Below are 18,822 nucleotides of genomic sequence, written 5' to 3'. Positions count from 1 at the left end.
CGTCGCCCCTTTTCAACGAGCAGTGCCAGGGCGTCGGTCCGGCCATTAGTTTTGTCGCCAACGAAACCGGCATGATATGGGCTACTACTTGGCGGATGGGGTATACCCTAGGTGGCCCGTCTTTGTGAAGACGATCAGATGCGCATCAGATGAGAGGAAGGCCTACTTTACGGAACGGCAGGAGTCGGCGCGCAAGGACGTGGAGCGCGCATTTGGTGTGCTCCAGTCTCGATGGGCGGCAATTAGGGGTCCAACGCGTTTGTGGCATATCGACTTGTAATACCCGTTTTTTTTTCTTCTATCTTTTTAAGTTAAGATTTTGTTTTAAGAACGAGCGAGTGATAGACCTTAAATAAAATACCGTGTTGTTTCGATTGGTTGTGAATGCTTGAATTATTGTTGATTAATTGTATGGTGTAAGTTGTCGACGAGTTCGACATGAGAGTCGTCGATGGGAAAATTTGGGCGTTCGTTTACAATGTACTTGGAATAACACCAAAGTACTAAATTAATAAAACACCACAATTTAATCAATGTACTAAAATTATATATTTTTGGGCCTATCACTTTTGTCTATTTTTTTTAGCCCATTTATCCTTATTCAATTGGGCTATTTTTAATATAACCATTTATTCCTAATTCCTATTTCATTCATGCAGCCAACATAAATCTCTTCCTCTAAACCCTCCTACACGTTTTCTTTATTCACCAAAACCTCTACTCCTAAAATCTCTCCACCACTCCTTAAAAATCTCCAACCAAATACTCTATTAACTCCATTTATACATCTCCTCCCACAATCTCAACAAACCGTCTGGAGGAGAAACCCGAAGAGTTGTTATCTTTTCAATACCTTCTCTTCTGCAAGTTCTGCTTCTTCCGTGAAGATATATCCACTATTTTTTTTCTGAATCATCTGCATCCCATCCCATGATTTAGTTTTACATAATCACACACGGGAATAAATCCCTATTGAAATTCTTGAAAAACTTGTTGAATGCAACATTCTTGTTAACTCAGATTTGTTACTGCCATTGCAAGCAATCAATTCTGCCTTTTATCTCATTAAATCTTAATTCTTGATAACCCATTTGTCTGCCCATATAATATATGAAATCAAATAATTAGAGATGAAAGCTTTGTTTAAATAGATAGGGAAAAGGGGATGAAACTTACAAGTTGTGAGGGGCGGAGCTACTCGGCGACGGTAGGCCGCGGCGGCAGTGTTTTGACAGAAGCTGCCGCACTGATCTGGCGGCGGCGAGTTCTATCAATGGCGAGGAGAGATCGAGGGGGAGAAAGATGTCAGCTTTGTGCTTCTAATTTTGGGGATTTGTTGTTCCTAAATTGAGACACCAAAATTCGAGAGATGGTTTGTGAATTTTAGAAGAATAATATAGATTGAGGGGGGGGGGCGTGAGTTTTACAGAGGCAGAGAGTGAAAATTTGAGATAGAGAGAGAGACAGAGAGTTGCTGTGTTTGAAAGGAGAAGGGAGAGAGATACGTTGATGATGGAAGGGAGTATACTGTAGTTCATTTGTTTAATGGCTTGGGCCATTTAATTCACTTACAAATTTTGGGCCCCTAACTAAATCATTTTTTTGTTTAATAGGCCTACCGGGCTTTTGTTTAGAAGTGACCCGGTTAAGGTTGGCAGTATGGTGTATGGAGTTGAGTAGGGAGTATGTACGTATGTTTTGGTTGGGAGTATTTTTTTTAAGATATGCGTTTAAAGAAAGGTGGCTGGGAGTTTTTTTTATAATAATAAGTTGTTGACCCCTTCCTTTCTTTCTTTCTTTTTTTTTGTTTTAATTGGTTGAGGCACCACTAACTATATTATTTGATGGCCCAATTAGTTTTAGTGTATAATAGTTTTAAAGTGGGGATTTGATATTAATATATATACATATACATGTTTTGTGAGGGAGTATATTATGTATTTTATGTTCCTCTATTTACTTGCATATGATCTGTTTTGGTCAGTAGATGATTGCTACGAGATTCTTTTTATTTTGAGATATGTTAAGCTAATGCCAACGGATGGAAATATAATTCCGGGGATGTTGTTTTGTTTGATTGATAAATCTGATTGATTATATGAGGTTTTGGTAGAAAGAATAAATGAATAATTTGAGCGCGCACACACTTAGGATGCATGCATTGTTAAGCTTATTTTGCAAAGTCTAATTTTGCACATCATGTTATTTCTAAAAGGGTGAACTTGTGCACGTTGTTGCGGTTTGGAACAGAAAGTGATTAAGGAGTAAGCTTTTGAGGTGGGCTTTCTTTTTAAATAAGGACTATGTCCTAAATATATTTTGATGTGAAAAGGAGGTAAAAATGTTTGTCTTGCCATGTTTTGTGTTTTGAATGAACCTATCTGAAGTGGCTATGCCATGTATGTTTAATCGAATTCGGGTCCTAGTAGGGCCGTAAACCCTGCTCGGACTAGTGTACACCCCGTAGATCGTGTGCTATCTCTTTGGAGTTGGCCGGTCTAGTGACTTGGTTCGTGGTCACGTTCCTTGTCATGTATGTTCAGATATGGTGATGGTGAATGTGGATGGAAAATGGTTGGCCAACCGAACTTGTGAAATAAATGTTTTGTGTACTTGGGTTCTTTTAATTAAAAACCCCAAGGTCACTTGATTATGTCTTGACAAACTATGTTTTGGCATGTGTTCACTGAGTGCATCAAGTACTCAGCCCTGCATATTGTTTTTCTTAATGTGCAGATTGAGCGGCGATGAGCGTGGAGGATGTTGAGCAGAGTCCATGGATTGTTTTGTCATGATTAATAATTGTTGGATTTGTCGTGTCTTCATACTCGGCATTTTCCGTGTCTTGAACGCTTCCGCTAAGAGTCCTTTTCTTTAGAATTGTTTATTAGTGGAGAGTCTAACTCTTTTGAAAATTGTTTATCGTCCATTCTTTATTTACATAGAGTTGGTATTATTGATAGGATAATATTATAACGTTTTCAAAGTTGATTCGGTTATTAACTTTTTAGTAAAATGTGTATTTTTCCCCTTTCTTCCCCGCTTCTTTAATCCCCCTAGTCGAGATCAACCGTGTTTTCTATCCTTAGAAAATGCGGGCTTGACACGACTGCATTGCTGATATAATGTAAGCTTGTATTATCATGCACAACATGATTGTCGAAGACGAAGGTGTACAACTGACTAGTTGGGCCAACGACGATAATGAAGCCGGTCTAAACCACGGCATGGCCGCCCCCAACGTATGAAGGGGGTCCCGCACGATGAAGTCGGCCTCCTCCAAGCACATGCCGACATGCGCCAAACGGATGCTCATATTCGACTCCAATAGGATTTAATTGAAAAGTTGTGGGCGCAGAAGAATGCATGGCGTTAGTTTTTTTTTAATTATGTAATTTTTTTTAAATGTACTTTTTTTAATTTAAATAAAATTATCGGATTTTCCCGTATCTGTGTCGTAAATTTAATTCTGTATTTTGTGTGATTGTCAATTATTTGTTTTATATAATTTTGAGTGATGTGGCTAGGCTATTGCTGGGCTATTTGCTTGTCCTGATGATGTGGCAGGAGGATTTTTAGTGCTGATGATGTGGTAGGAGGAGTTTGTGGCTGGGCTTTGGCTGGGTGAAAGCCATTGTGGATGCTTTTACACACATGGCCCGGCGCCCATTTTTCCGGATAGAGGCAGCACATTCCCTTCCGTGAGCGTTCTGCTTTCTCTGCATTTGATACCCGAATCGGCCTGAAGCCTGGCTTTGCTGGATCTTTGGCCGGCGTGTCCCCTTGGCCGACTTGTGGGCCCTAACTGACAGGAGAAAACCGCGTGTCCCGGCTGGGCCACTTACCGCGACTCGGCGTTGGTTGGCGCACCTCATGCGACGCTGCAAGCCGCAAAGCCAAAGCCATTGCCTCAGCCAGAGGGCTGGCTCCTGTAACTCCACTTTCTCTTGAATAGGCTCCTTCAGGCCAGTAATAAAGATCGGAATCAGCGCCTCCTCGGAAAGGCCCTGGACCCTGTTAAGGTAGCGTTCGAAGGCATCATGATATTCGACTACCGAACCCTTCTGAACCAATTTGGACAACGGACTAATGCTATTGTGAAAACTTTGCGGATCAAACCTGTAGCGCACGTCTTCTAAGAATTCCAACCACGTCACCATTGGATTGTTCGCACGATAATTAAAGATCCACTCGGCGGCCGGTGGTTTAGACAACATTACCACATAGTGAAGACGTTCAGAGTCCAGCATCTGCAAGTGATCGAAATAGTACTCAACACGCGAAATCCAGTTCACAGCATCTGATCCGTCAAAGCGGGGCGCTTTCATGGTGAGCTCCTTTGGCCTGTCTGTCCGCGCGATTGGGTGAGGGGGTGGGTCCCACGAAGTGGTCTGTCAATAACCCCTAAAGCCTATGTCCCGGCCTGGAGGGCAGCGTGCGGGCGGCCGATCCCAGCTGGTGCCATGGTGAGAATCATAGCGATTACCTTAGGGACTAGCGGTCGAGCCTAGTCGCGGCAGGCGCCCCTCCGTGTGATGTGCTGCGCGGAGCGCTCCTCATCGACGCCGGATATCCCGACCACGGTCACGCCGACCGTGGATGAAAGTCCGAGGGATTTCCTCGTTGGCCGCCCACCACATATGCTGGTCGCGATAACCATCCATGTCTGCATCATCTGAAAAATAAGGAGGGTCCAGCTCCAGAACGCACAACGCCTCTAGATTATCGACCCGCTTGTCCGTCGAATCCAACCGAGACTCCAATTTGTCGAAACGTGCCATGATCAAATCCAAGCCTTGGGGTGAAAGATCGCTCGCCCCTGCAACGGCGCGTTGTGCGGTGCTGCCCTCCAGTGTATCGCGAAGGGGCAGCCGTGGGTTGCTCTCGCTGCGTCGGCCGCCCGTCGTTAAACGCCGCGACAAGTCCCCAATCAACACCTGAGCGTTGCCACCGGTGAGTAAGCCAGCTGGTGGAACTAGTTTCAGCGCCGTCCATGGAGAGTACACAATGAAAGACACCAATTTGTTAAGGATTCCCTTCCTTAAACGTTGAATTTTCCAAGCAATCAAGAAACCAAGGCCGTGATCGACGAGCACCCAAGAGGTTTGTGTCGGCGGCGAATTCCGGCAGAGGAGAAGCTGAGCGCGAGAGAGATTCTCGTCGGCAGCGTTGGGTTAATTTCTTGATGCGCAATTAATTGAGCCAAATAGTAATTTTCATAGATGAATAACGGATGACATCTTGGCTCTATTTATACTAAAACCCTAGAGTTGGTTCGACCTATCCTAATACATTCGGGAAAGAACCAACTAAGAAAACCTGAACGGGGCTTATAATTTGCCCGACTCAATTACAAATAAAATAATAATAATAATCCAAAAAGAAAGAAACAAAAGTAATTAAAGAAAATCTACTACTACGTAATCGCCATCATGCGGTCTAGTCCGCGAGCCTCTGCAGTGGCTTGATCCGGTCCCGTGGCCTCAACGTTCTAGTCGCCGCTGCTACGCTCTTCTTATGCTGCGGTTGCGAGGCTGCCTCCGGTGCAGCCGCGCGCTCCCCATCCTCGGAGACGTCCTCCTTGCCGTTGTTAGGGTTACTCGTATCAGCTTCCTTTTTCGATAAAAGGTAACACATCAAGAGATGGACAAAAGGTGTTATAGTCGTAAGTGTTATGAGTGCAACGATGGTAGGTTTTGGTAGAAGTATAAGAGAGTACAAATTTTGGGAAGCTTGTTATCACATCAAGGAAGCTGAGTTTGTTGGTTATAGTGGTGGGTTTAACCATCTTAAAATGATTGAACACTTTGTCAAACACGGTGAGGCACTAGACAATATAATTGTCGATCCATATTCTTTGCTATTGTATGCATGGGATCGCATTTCGTGGAAGATGAAGTATTTGCGAGGAATCGTGCAAAGGCCCAACTTAAACAGTATATTCATGTCAACATTCTTTAGTCTCGATTTTCTTATTTTCAATTATCTAGATTTTGACACCTGATTATTATTAAAAGATACACGTTTTCATTTGTTTTACGTTAGACACTGCTCAACTATAAAATAAACTTAGATATATTAAAATTATGTACCTATGGATGTTAACAGAGAATGAATATCACACGGAGGGAGTACTTCAATATTATGATTAGGTGGTGATATGTATATCTAAAGTCGCATAGTAACAAACACGACTTTTGGCTAAAGATCAGCACTATTTCCAGTCAAAACGAAGCCTTCTCCTCTGGTATAAGTCCTGCAATTCCGTCCAGTTCCAACAAGAATCGTTTCGAAATTTTTTATTTCACAGCGCAACAGTGATTTCGGCCTCTTACCAGCGAACACGTCAATTTCCCTAAATTGGCATCCAATTGTCAAAATCCAAGCACTCCAAAACCCTAGGTAGGTTGTCCATACCTTCAAGCATCACATGGTATAAAAGTATGTGTGATTTTGTGTGTATGAGGTGATGCATCATACACATTTTGCGCGAGAAAGGGAAATGCTTGGTGCGATCAAGCTCGATGCGTGCTGAATTGATCGAAGGTCTGATTGTGTAATGGCGTCATCGTCGGAGTTCATGGCTTCTTCGACATCCTGCGATTCGGATCACAAGCGCAAGCTCTCGGCGTGCGCTTCCACCTCCTCGACTGTAGATTTCCTTAGGATTGATAGCGGCAGCAATGATTTAGCCTCCGGCTCTGGATTTTTGAGCAATGCTCGTGTGGGAATAAGTTCGGCTGCGGAGAGTGGTTCGAGTACGTTGTTGAATGCGGAGATAACGCGTCTAGACGCGGCTGGGGCGGTTACTCCGATTAGCGATGGAGAGAGGGAGCCGCCGAAGATGGCTAGGAAAACGGTGGATGATGTGTGGAGGGAGATTGTGGCGGGGAAAAAGTGTGAGAAGAAGCCAAAGGAAGAGATGATGACTCTGGAGGATTTTTTGGCCAAGGCCGGTGAGGATGAGGAGGACGCGAACGCGGACGCAGAAGTGGACGAGGATGCGAAGATAAGAAGTGTGGAGGTGAAGGAGGAAGGCTTAAGTGGAAGGTTTTACAGTTTCGAGAGTGGTTCGGGTGTGATAGGAGGGGCACTGAGTGGGGGGTTGGATGTTGGGGGATTGAGTCGAGGGAGAGGGAGGAGAAGTTTGAGTTTGTTGGAACCCATGGATAAGGCGGCGCAGCAAAGGCAGAGAAGGATGATCAAGAACCGGGAGTCTGCGGCTAGGTCTAGAGAGCGTAAGCAGGTGGAAATTTGTGCTTTCTGGATAGTTTGTAGTGATGAGCTTTGCCTGCTCTTTAATGATCCGTTTTTTTGTGATTTGTTAGGCGTATCAAGTGGAATTGGAGACAATGGCAGTGAGACTGGAGGAAGAAAAGGAGCAGCTGCTAAAAGAAAAGGTAATTTCAGTTTACATGCGTTGGCTATGGAATTCGTGTTTTTCTGTTTTGTGCAAATACTTTGGATTGGTTGACAATTCTCTTCAACGACTTACGTTGCCCGTACTTAAGGTCGATTGAGATGATTCAAGTATATTTTTGTTATGTAGTATCAAAGCTCAATCGAACGTAGCAATGTTTTCATCTTTTGCTTGGTTATTAATTATTAGTATCATCTTTTTAACATAGTAATACATATTTTTAAAGTAAGAATAATTAGTTGCCATGTAAGGACATAGCATTTCCTTATACGTTGTTTTTTCATTTGTAACTGTCGAATCATCTTGATGGTCCCTTCGCTGTTGGTATTTTTTTAAGTAAGAATAATTAGTTGCCATGTAAGGACATAGCATTTCCTTATACGTTGTTTTTTCATTTGTAACTGTCGAATCATCTTGATGGTCCCTTCGCTGTTGGTATTTCTTTTTTCACCTCAGACGAGTATTTTTCCATATACATTTTGGCTGCAGCAGAACTTACTAAGCTGCAAAGTCTATTCATGTGTGCCCCCGATCTCTTAGCCAAGCATTGTAGTATTATCAGGAAATGGATATCTAGCATGTTCTTAGACACTGAGGTTTGGTGAATGCAAGGAGTCATCTCTTGGATTGGGTCTTCCACTGTGGTGTTTTACACATCATTCACTACAGGTGTGTATGCGTGATTGCCAGAACTAAATAGTTAGCTGCTTAGCAGTGTCCCAATATTTTTACTTGGCGTAATTCTGTCAGAAAAAGATAGTTATGCTAGCAGTGTAGTGTAAGCAAAGACAAAGAGTGTATGATAGGTAGAGAGAGCAAAAAATGTGTACTGAATATCTTGTTCCTTTCATTTGGCTAAAATGGGGTTTTGACGAACATAGATGAGTTTCCCTGTCTTTACTTAGAATCAATGTTGTCAAAGCAGTATAGCGGTTCATGGCGGTTCGCCCGAAAAATGCCACAGGGATATAGCGTATCGGTATGGCGGGATATAGCGGTCATTAATTAAATATATAAAATAATATTTATATATTCATATATAATTCAAAAAATTAGAAAATAATAAAAATATAACATTAAAAACTCTAAAAACATGTAATAAAGCATAAAATAGAAAATAATTATATAAAAGTCTAGCAATTAAAGTCTTTAGTTCAAGTGTTCAACAAAACATAAAACCATGATAAGCTCAATAGACATCAATCATCAAGCTCAACATAGTCTTCTAGCTCATCATCATCACTATCATCGGCATCCATTTCATCTTCATCCTCCATTGCTTCATCCTCTTGATCTCCACTTACACTATCCTCAAATTCTTCCTCTTCCGATTCTTCATCTACAAGCGCAAGCCTTTTCCTTTTCCCTTTCCCTTTTCTAGGTATGATAGGTTCTTTTTTCTTAGAAACTCTAAGACAACTTGAACTAGATGTAGAAGATTCTTTCATCTTCTTTGACCTAGTATATGTCCTAGGCTCTCCAACACCCGAAGCCTTATACACCATGTTCCAATCAAGTGTATCATCGTCATCATGAACCAAATGGCTGGCGGCGGCGGCGCGGGGGTGGCGGCGTCAAGTGGCTGGGCGGTGGCTGAGTCACTAAGTGGGGATGATTGTGAATAGGAGGGGCTGTAGGGTGCAGATTGTGAATAGGAGGGGCTGTATGGCTGGGCGGTGGCTGAGTCACTGAGTGGGGCTGGAGGGTGCTGGCGGGTGCTGGCTAGGCGGCGGCGGCGGCGCGACGGTGGGTGGCAGATTGTGGAAGGACTGAAGGAGTAGAGATGAAAAGCGGCAGATTGGGGTTGTGGAATTAGGGTTTAGAATTATTGGGGTTAGAATTATTGGGCCTATGCAAAATTAAATTAAAAAATAAAAAGCCCAATAAAAGTCAAAATTAGCACCAAAAAGTCAAAATTGGGCTAAAATACCGCTATTGCGGGATATGGTAGCGCTATGGCGCCACGACCGCCACGGGTATGGCGGCCGCCACAGAAAATGCTACGTATCGGTGTGGCGATAGCGTTTTCATTAAAAACTGATATGCTATAGCGCAATATCCCCGCTATAGCCGCTATTTGACAACATTGCTTAGAATGGTTCATATCCTTATGGAATTGAACTTGGGTAAGGCAACCAGTCTGCGATGGCTGTCTATCCCATTTAGGCATGTCCCTCAGGAACAAAGCCTGCCTATCTTGCTAATGGAAATCAAGTCTATCCTGGCAAGAAAGATTGCATTCTTCTTTTACGTACTAACTCATTCCGGCAAATGTAGTTTAGGTTATGGCGTAATGTCCATTTTAATAATTGTAGTCCACTTTTATTGGTAACGGTGTATTAATTTTTCTTTTCCCTTAATGTGCCCGTACTCAATTCATTTCTGAAGTTACCGACCTTTCGATCTGGATAAGTAAATAAGGGTATACCTGGAAAATGTATGTTCTTTCACTTTCTAAGTTTATTAAATCCATTTCCTTATTTGTTGAAATTGGGAATAGAGGGAGTACTACTTATAACGATAATAATTCAAATTTGCATAGTATGTGCGCGCTTTTCTCTAATAAGTGAAGTCATGCATTTATGTAAAATGTATATCCAACTCTCGCTCTCTCTCTCTCTCTCTCACTCACTCACACACACGCGTGCGCGTACACAGCTTATTAAATAAAGCATGGCCACTGATTCGAAATATAAATGCATTTTGGGAAATTGTTAGTGACAGTTGTTTACTAAACCAGAAGTGTTATTAAATATCTGCCATGGCGCTTTTCTGGGACGATACTTTTTAAAAAGCGCCATCGCTAGGATGATTTGTGCCAGATTTTGATGGTGGCTATTTTTACCTAACTGGACTATGGTTCGGTGTCCAGTTCAGTAGTGCCAACTACCAAATAACCATCCTGCGATTCAATCAGGAAATACCAGTTTGAATTCCTAAAACTGGATGATCGGCTCTTGCAATTTTTGGAAAAAAAGGGATGCTTCTTTGGGGGGAATATTTATGCTTTATGCCTCTCTTACTGGTTACTGATTATCTTCTCAAATTGAAGTTTCCAATCCAAGCCATGAATTTTAAGTAAACTTGGAAATCCCTTTAGCCACAAATTTATCAACAATGGTAATTCTAAATTCACTCTTCATTTTATAAATTTGATAATTAATTTGTGGTAGAAGAAAAATAGGAATTTTTTTCTTAGAAACATATCTTTGCTCTTGATATTTTGTAACTGATTTGAGAGTGCCATAATAACTTTGGGAGGAAGTGGGAATTTGTATAAAGAAAAGTGGCAGAAAAGTGCATTTCTGATCTGAATGGTGTTACCTCGGCTTTTTTATATGGGAATGTTGATGGGCTAAATGGTACTAGCAGTATTATGTTTTTAAGGCATATGGGCTGACAAGCATAAGTTGAATGTTATTTTGTGGGTGCATATTACTTTTTGTATTATGCTATTATATTATACTATCACATAAGTTAATTAATTTGTACTAAAACAGAGTGGACTGCAAGTTAAATTAGTCCACCTGGCTGAACCACTACTTAGAGTATGCTATACTGTATTTTATGTTTTTGTTTTCATTGAAGCATTTGGTATCCTTGAAGTCTTTCTTGAAATCGTTATTCTAGTAACAAACCAGTTTATTTAACGGGAAAGGTGTCTTAAAGTCATGTTTTTCTTATGTTATCTAGTATTTTGTTTGTTCAGATATCAAAATTGCTGTGTGCTTTCTTGTTTCAAGGCTGTATATCAAAAAATCTAGTTTTGCAAATCTAAATAGATTTTAGATTTATAAGAATACAAGAAAATGTATTGTGAATTTTGGGGATTGAGCCACTTGAGATTTATTCAAATATTATGAGCTTCTGATTGGTTATTGGGATACTAATTTTATGGAATGAATAATTTTGTATGTCCTGTACCCATATCTCTTTTTCTGTGTAAAAGTATTTATCCATGTTCTTAGGATCAGCCTCTAGCTGTTACTCTAGGTTAACTTTGACATAGTCGCTTCATGAATTTGTACTTTTCTGTCCTTAATTGACGATAATTAACTTCTTTTGTTGTAAGGGATGGAAATTTAGTTTTGATGAGCTATATTGTGCTATATGTAATTTCCTTAATGGTACTGTCTATCTGCATGTCTTATATCTACTGTGGTCTAGGAAATTGATGTATGCCATTTATAGTTGTTTGGTCTGAAGATTGTCCATCTTATATTTTTACAACTTTCCTAGTCACAAATATAATGTTCATGTCATTTCCAATTACAGGCAGAGCGGACAAAGAAGAGGCTTAAGCAGGTATGCATTTTCATCCATATATAGTTTATCAGCAAGCACTTTACATTTTCATATTTTCTGCATAAAAAATAACTTTGATCCTCTATATTTGAATAGCTTCTCAATAACATTGAGACTCTCTCTCATGTTGTTAAGTTTCTAGAAAAAGCTCCAAGAGATTTTGATTTTTGAGTCACATAAGCTGATCACCACTTACGTATTTATCGGAGGAGTGATGTTGTGCTTGTATGTTGTTGCAGCTTATGGAGGATGTGATTCCTGTGGCGGAAAAGCGAAGGCCACGACGGTTGCAGAAAGTTCGGTCAATCTAGTGATGAGTGTTTTTGGGTGACATAGGGAATTCCAGAAACAGTATTAGCTGATGCTGTGAGGTTTCTTTAGCAGTGGGATAAGGGTTAAATGTGTGATGAAGCAGAGTAGAGAGAGAGACTGGACAAAGTGGTGGTATAAATTTAGAAATACAAAAGATATATATCTGAATCAGAGGCTGTATTATAATGTTTTGTGTTAAGTTATTGATCCTCCTTAACATTGAGTTCCAACTAAGAGGAATAGATAGATTAATTGTACCATGTAAATCATCTGAGGGAGAATAAGAAATATCACTAAAATAAGTGATGTTACCTTTTGTTTTTTCAGATAACTCTTTTCACTTAGTGCAAATCATTTGAGACGACATTTTAAACGCTTCTACTTGAGGAACTATTGATGTAATGCAAAGGGTTGTAGAGTTTGGATTTCACATTCACACATCATCATTGCACAAATCAATTGTGAAGTTGATTCTACGAGAATGCTATCTATACGTTTTCGGATGTGAAGAATATAGCTGTTCAGATAAAAATTGGTATCCCCTTCGTTCCGCCATAATTAAGGTGTTTTTTTTTGGCACGAAGAGGAATGAGTGATATGGAGTTAAGTTGGCATAAATTAAATTAGGGGATAGAATAATGTAATGTGAAAAAAATTGAAGAAAATAAAATAAATAATTGAAGATTGAGTATGACTCAACTATAAGAGCCCATTCAATTTAAAAGATTAAATCTCATGATTAAATATGTTGTATAATGTTTGGTTCATGAAATTGAATCTCACGACCAAATTCTAGATGAATAATCATATGATAATGAACCATAATCACCCCCTTCCAACTAAAACAATCTCATAACTTAATCATTGATGGATAGTCAACCTACCTAAGCGTATTAAAGACTAATAACTCAATTTCAGAAGGTGTTGTTATAATTAATTATGAAAGTCGTTGACATGAAGTGGCTGTAGTTTAGTGGTAAGAATTCCACATTGTGGCCGTGGAGACCTGGGCTCGAATCCCAGCAGCCACACTTGATTTTTTTTGTTAATTTTGTTATTACTAGATTAAATGATTCGTTAATTAAAAGTTAAACTTTTAATATCCAGATTATCTGTTCACAAGTGGGTACATGGATTGTGAAATGGTAGTAAATTTATAATTCTCTTGACTTAAACTACAAAATCCACTTGAACTAATTATTGGCTCTAACATTGATGTAACATTGCAGAGTTAGAATTTTTTGATTGTTCAAAATAAATTTCAATATAATCAAAATCGAATCATGAATCGATGAAAGTGTATAAACATAATTATTCTTTTAGAAACACTGTTTCTTATTTTTGAAATTTCTAATTTTAATTGATATCCCTAATCGTCATCGAAATTTTTAAAAATTTAATAAACCAACTTATGGGTTTTAGATAGAATTAACATTCCCGTACTAATTTTCTAAAAATAAAAAAAAATAAAAAATTCCCATACTACATATGGATATGTTGCTAGTTATATGGTACTTGTCATTAATATTATAAACATAGATAAATTTATAAAATAAATTAAAATGAAAAACATGGTAATTGTTAAAATGGAAAATCGAAATGATGGTGAAGCAACACCAGCATGCAATTCATTCTATTCTGACATAATTTCAGAATATTAAAACATTTCTTACCTTCCCATTGCTCTTCTGGCATATAACATTAAATTTTATTTACTACTCGAGATTTATTCGATTAAAGAAACCTACAATTGTAAAATAATACTAGGAGTACTACTTATTTAATACTCGCACATAACCCACCAGTTCTTCAATATTCTCTTTTATAAGATTGTTGTCCAAACAAAACATAATTAAAAGTCCACTAAATATAACACAATTTGTTATACTCAATACAAAATCCACATTTTAATACAAATGTGTCCATACTCAGATATATTTTTGTACCATTATGTCATGATACGATGTTATGCATAAGCATAACTATACATTTTTTTCAGATTAAAAACTGATTTAATAAATATAGTCAATTGTGTAGAAATATAAAGTAATTGATTAAAAATAATAATTAATGTTACTACACAATTCAGATTGCCAATCACGTGAGTATCGGCAGAGAAATTCTACTACATTAACAAGCTGCAACCCAAATTTTGTCATAAGTCAATTATATTAATTGTTTTTCTTTATTTGATTTTTAAGTATTTGGTGAAAATTGACCAGTTCCAATTACTTACCAAATCAGGATACATACAAAATTAAAAGGCTATAATTTACAAAAATTATTATAGAAGGTGACTTTGTCGGTTAGCTTGATATGCAGAAAACTTGGATTTAGCACATCACGCCATACTTCGTAATTAGTTGATGATTTAATCTTATCAAATTCAAATTGATTTCAATAGGAATTAAATCGACCGATTTGACAGTACTAAATTTGTGTTTTAACTCGTGGAAAGTGAACTTCAAAGCTTTCTTAAAGAAAATTATAGGTGCTATAAATGATAACTGGTCAATTAAAATCAAATCATTCAATTTGATGTTCTACCCATCACACACTATTAGAAAAAAATAAAATATCTTTGGATGGGTTAATGTTGGAAATAATAGGAAGTTTATCCAAATATACTATTTTTATTATGTGAAATGAAGTATAAAACATTATAATTGTCAAATTGCATTTTAATTATGTAACAATATTTTCAAAAACATCCTCAAAGTTTCCTCGTGTATTTCAAAATTTTAATTTATCCGACATAATTTTACTACTGAAGAAATAGGGATATCATAACTTCACGAAAATTAAAAATATTATTATGACTAAACATGTTGAAAATTATGTAGAATAATAATCTGAATAAATATTACTAGTACTCCAAATGAATGATAAATATTGGCCATTGGGTAAGATCATTTTATTAGAGACAAGGTTAGTTTTAAATCTAAAATTAATTTTTCAATGGTATATTAGTAATTTAAGGTGCATAATCTATGTCGTTGAAGGTGTGCGGACTAGCTATTTAATTATTAAGTTGAATATAGTAAACCCTATTTGTACATTTCTTATTAGAGTATTAGGAATTTGTAGGGTAGGATTTGAGTTATAATTAAGATATCTTATCCACCACTTAAAATTTATAAATAAATATTATAATTATAAAGTATTAATAATAGGGGAGTGATCAATTGCTAATTAATTAGCAATCACAAATTAAGACCAAATCTTAGTCATTAGATTAGGAGATCTAGTGATTGAAATAATGACATTGGATTATATTTTAAATTAAAAAAATGATTAAATAAATTTAAATGGTATTAATGTCAATTCTCTATCATCAAAATCATCTTAAAATTTTAAATTTACGTAACTCTCTCGATTTAAATTATTTTTTCATAAAAAAATATATCAAATTAAAGATAATTTTATAAGGATTCCAATGAAATACCAATTACATATATTCCGACGATGTTCGGGTGATGAAATTTGATAAATTATATTTCAATTTTCGTACATGTTGATAAGCAGATTTTATCAACAAATGCAAAAAAAATCTCAATATAGTGTCACACCCCAACCCCTCTGGCGTGTATATTTATAATAAACAAATACAAATTAAAGCAAAGAAATCACATATTAATCATTCCACCATCCAAATACTAATTACAAAATCCATCATTTATTAGACTTATTTACGAAAATTCTAAATCCGCACATATAAATAAACATCAAATATCATAAACAAATTCAGATCCATATGCATATGCCTCTCTGCTCAATTTATTATTCTGTGACAAATCAAGCTTGGTATCTGCCCGGGATTCCATTGTACATGACCCGAAGGTCCATTGTCATTGTATATATGACCCGTGGGTCCATTGCCATTGTATATATGACCCGTAGGTCCATTGTCATTGATATCAGACTCAGGGCAAGACTGTCACATATCCTCTTTAATCCAAATGACTAAGATAATTCTAATGTCATATAAAACATATATATTGCATTAATCATATTGCACCAATCAAATATCTGTATCACATTTCATAAAATAATTCCAAACAACACATAGTACTATATTAGGTTCTATTATGCCGTCCAAAATATTCATTCTAATTCAACACATGAAAATCAACCACATGCCACTTGTAAAATTAAAAATGTAAATGCCACTTGTAAAATTAAAAATGTAATTTATACAAATCTGATTATACAAGAATCTAACCAAATCTCTTATTCCATCTCCTAATTTATAATCCTCGGTCCAAATTACATAAGCTCTAACCATGTACTTTTTTTTATCCTCCATTCTCCCCACTCCGTCTTTTTTTTTCTTGTATTAGAGCATGCGCAGCGGTGGCGTCCATCGCCACCGCCGTCCGCGCCGCTGGCACGGACGCCATCCGCCGCCGCTGCGCTCGCGCCGCTGGCACGGCGCTGCTCGATGTATCGAGCACGTCCGTGCCAGCGGACGCACACGTGGCGCGCTCCCATTCGTCAACGGCTCGACCGTTGCATTTAAACATTTTTATATATATTTTAAAAAAAAAAACAGTTTTTTATTAAAAAAACCGATAAAAAAAAATTTTCACTTCCCCAAAAAAATATATCCGTTTATAACCGTTTTTTACACCTTTTTAATTTTTTTTTCATTTTTTTATCCCAAAAATACACACTTTCATCTATAAATACCCCCAATTTCACCCCAAAAATTCACATCAAACTACACAACTCTCATCATCATTCTCCAATATCCATTCTCATCTCCATTCTCTCATATCCATTTTCATCTTCATTCTCTCATACCCTACAACATCACTATGTCCGGCCAAGACGATAACCCTTCGGGCTCCCACGGTTGGAACCCCGAATGGTTCGGTTCACAACCGTTTCCTAGTCCGGAAACGGAATATTCGGCCCCTCCTCAAACCCAAGATTTGGCCGTTCCGGGTGGCTACCGTCCATACCCAATCGACGACCAAGGTGCCTCCGAAGGGCGCTACGGGTGGACACCGGAGCCTAGGCCTCGCGCCCCTTCCCAAATGCCGATTCCTCCATCTCGCGCCGGTGTCCGCACACCGTACTCACCGGCGGAGATGGAAAGATTGTTCAAGGCGTACTTGGAAATCTCCGAAGATGCGGTGGTTGGAACGAACCAATCCGGCGATCACTTTTGGTGGCGCGTCTCTAGCCGGTATAATGCAAACCGGCCGCCCAGAACGATCGAGCGCAACGAGAGTATGGTGCGCAACTGCATCGGCCGAGCCAACGAAGAAATTGGCAAGTTCAACGGCTATTTCATCCAGGAGTCCCGGAATGCCGGGAGCGGCCGAAGCGAGGTCGACATCATCACCGCCGCGCTGAGCACCTACCAATCCATGAACGGTAAGTCGTTCAAATATCTTAACGTTTGGCAGGAGACGCGGACGCACCCGAAGTATAAGGGAGGCATAACATCCTCCTCTAGCGGCTCCTCCAAACGATCAAGGTCGGTATCCCTATCCGACTCCGACTCGGAAGAAGTGGCTAGCCAACTCGCCGGAGCTAACTTGGGTAGCCCTGACGCCGGACCGAGCGGTTCCCAACGCCGCCCCCAAGGAAGGAAGAAGGCGGCGGCCAACCATCGTCGCGGCTCGACTCCCGAAGCCACTCCCGAAGCCGCTTCCGCTCCTTATGTGCCACCTCCACCCCCGAACAACTCGCTGTGGATGCTCTTAAGCCAACTCAATATGGCCGATAGGTCATCTATGACCCCCACGCAACTTGAAACACACGAGACCATGATAAAAGGTCTCCAAAAATAATTGGGGTTGATCCCGCCGGATGCGTAGTCTTATTAGGAGTTTAATTATGTAATTTTTAATTTTTAAGATTTTAATTATGTAATTTTTAATTTTAAGGAGTTTAATTATGTAATTTTTAATTTTTAGGATTTTAATTATGTATTTTTTAATTTTATTTGTAATTTGTAATATTTATTATGGTTTTTAAATGGATTTTAATATTATGGAAATGTTATTGTTTAATTGAATTTTATATTAATTGTGCTCGTCCTTGCGGAAGAGCACAGTTGTGGGTGTTGTGCTCTTGCCAGAGAGTATACATGAATAGTACCGCCCGGGCCCACAACCGTGCCGCTGGCAAGAGCACGGTTGTGGATGCTCTTATACTTTCTCCAATATGGAAGTGTCCTCTATTAGCTTAGTAGAGACTCTAAATTAGTCCCACATAATAAAAAAGACATGCATTGATTCTCTAAGTCCCACGTATCATCACATTTCACACATAAATATATTTATTAAAATATGACGGCTAAAGTTTGATTAATACGAAACATTTCCTAAGTTAGGCATCCCCATATGTACAAATAATATATAATAAGGAAAATAAAAGCACCTATATATAATATTATAGAAGATCACTACATAACTACTCCTAAAATTGAACTAACGCATGCACACGCACACTTATATATGTGCATGTACAACCATATTAATTTCACAGAATTAATTAAAATGTCCGTTTGATTGCTACTAATTTTGTATTTTCTACTCCGAATAATATTTGTAATATACCATGAAAATAAATATGCTAATAGGCAAAATAATACATGTTTTGGATTAGGAATGTCACATATAGTATGCAAAACCTCAATATAATATAGGTAAAATATCGATAAAACTGTGTTTATATTTTCGTGTACTTGTGTTGATATTCTCTTGTCATATTGTTGATATTGGTAATACATTATGTTGATATAAAAAAACACCCAGTAAAATTATCGTATG

The 18,822-nt window shown here is 38.4% G+C and overlaps 1 protein-coding gene, 1 long non-coding RNA gene and 1 other non-coding gene across 3 annotated transcripts; 2 read left to right on the top strand and 1 right to left on the bottom strand.

The window, feature by feature from the left end:
- Positions 1–484: 484 nt before the first annotated feature.
- On the bottom strand, positions 485–2,209 carry LOC121778706. The gene is made up of 2 exons (XR_006045707.1): positions 1,177–2,209; positions 485–916 (listed from the first exon to the last, which is right to left on the bottom strand). It is a non-coding gene; the product is annotated as an uncharacterized LOC121778706 (long non-coding RNA).
- Positions 2,210–6,269: 4,060 nt separating this feature from the next.
- Positions 6,270–12,368, top strand: LOC121780173 (G-box-binding factor 4-like). The gene is made up of 4 exons (XM_042177687.1): positions 6,270–7,246; positions 7,329–7,400; positions 11,696–11,725; positions 11,965–12,368. The coding sequence occupies exons 1-4, from the start codon at positions 6,560–6,562 to the stop codon at positions 12,034–12,036; spliced, it is 861 nt and encodes a 286-aa protein (XP_042033621.1). The 5' UTR covers positions 6,270–6,559; the 3' UTR covers positions 12,037–12,368.
- Positions 12,369–12,996: 628 nt separating this feature from the next.
- On the top strand, positions 12,997–13,068 carry TRNAH-GUG. The gene has a single exon. It is a non-coding gene; the product is annotated as a tRNA-His (tRNA).
- Positions 13,069–18,822: the final 5,754 nt, after the last annotated feature.

The sequence above is a fragment of the Salvia splendens genome, chromosome 19, assembly GCF_004379255.2.
Source record: "Salvia splendens isolate huo1 chromosome 19, SspV2, whole genome shotgun sequence".
In the NCBI taxonomy this organism is placed as follows: domain Eukaryota; kingdom Viridiplantae; phylum Streptophyta; class Magnoliopsida; order Lamiales; family Lamiaceae; genus Salvia; species Salvia splendens.
This window is presented reverse-complemented; position numbering and strand designations above follow the sequence as displayed.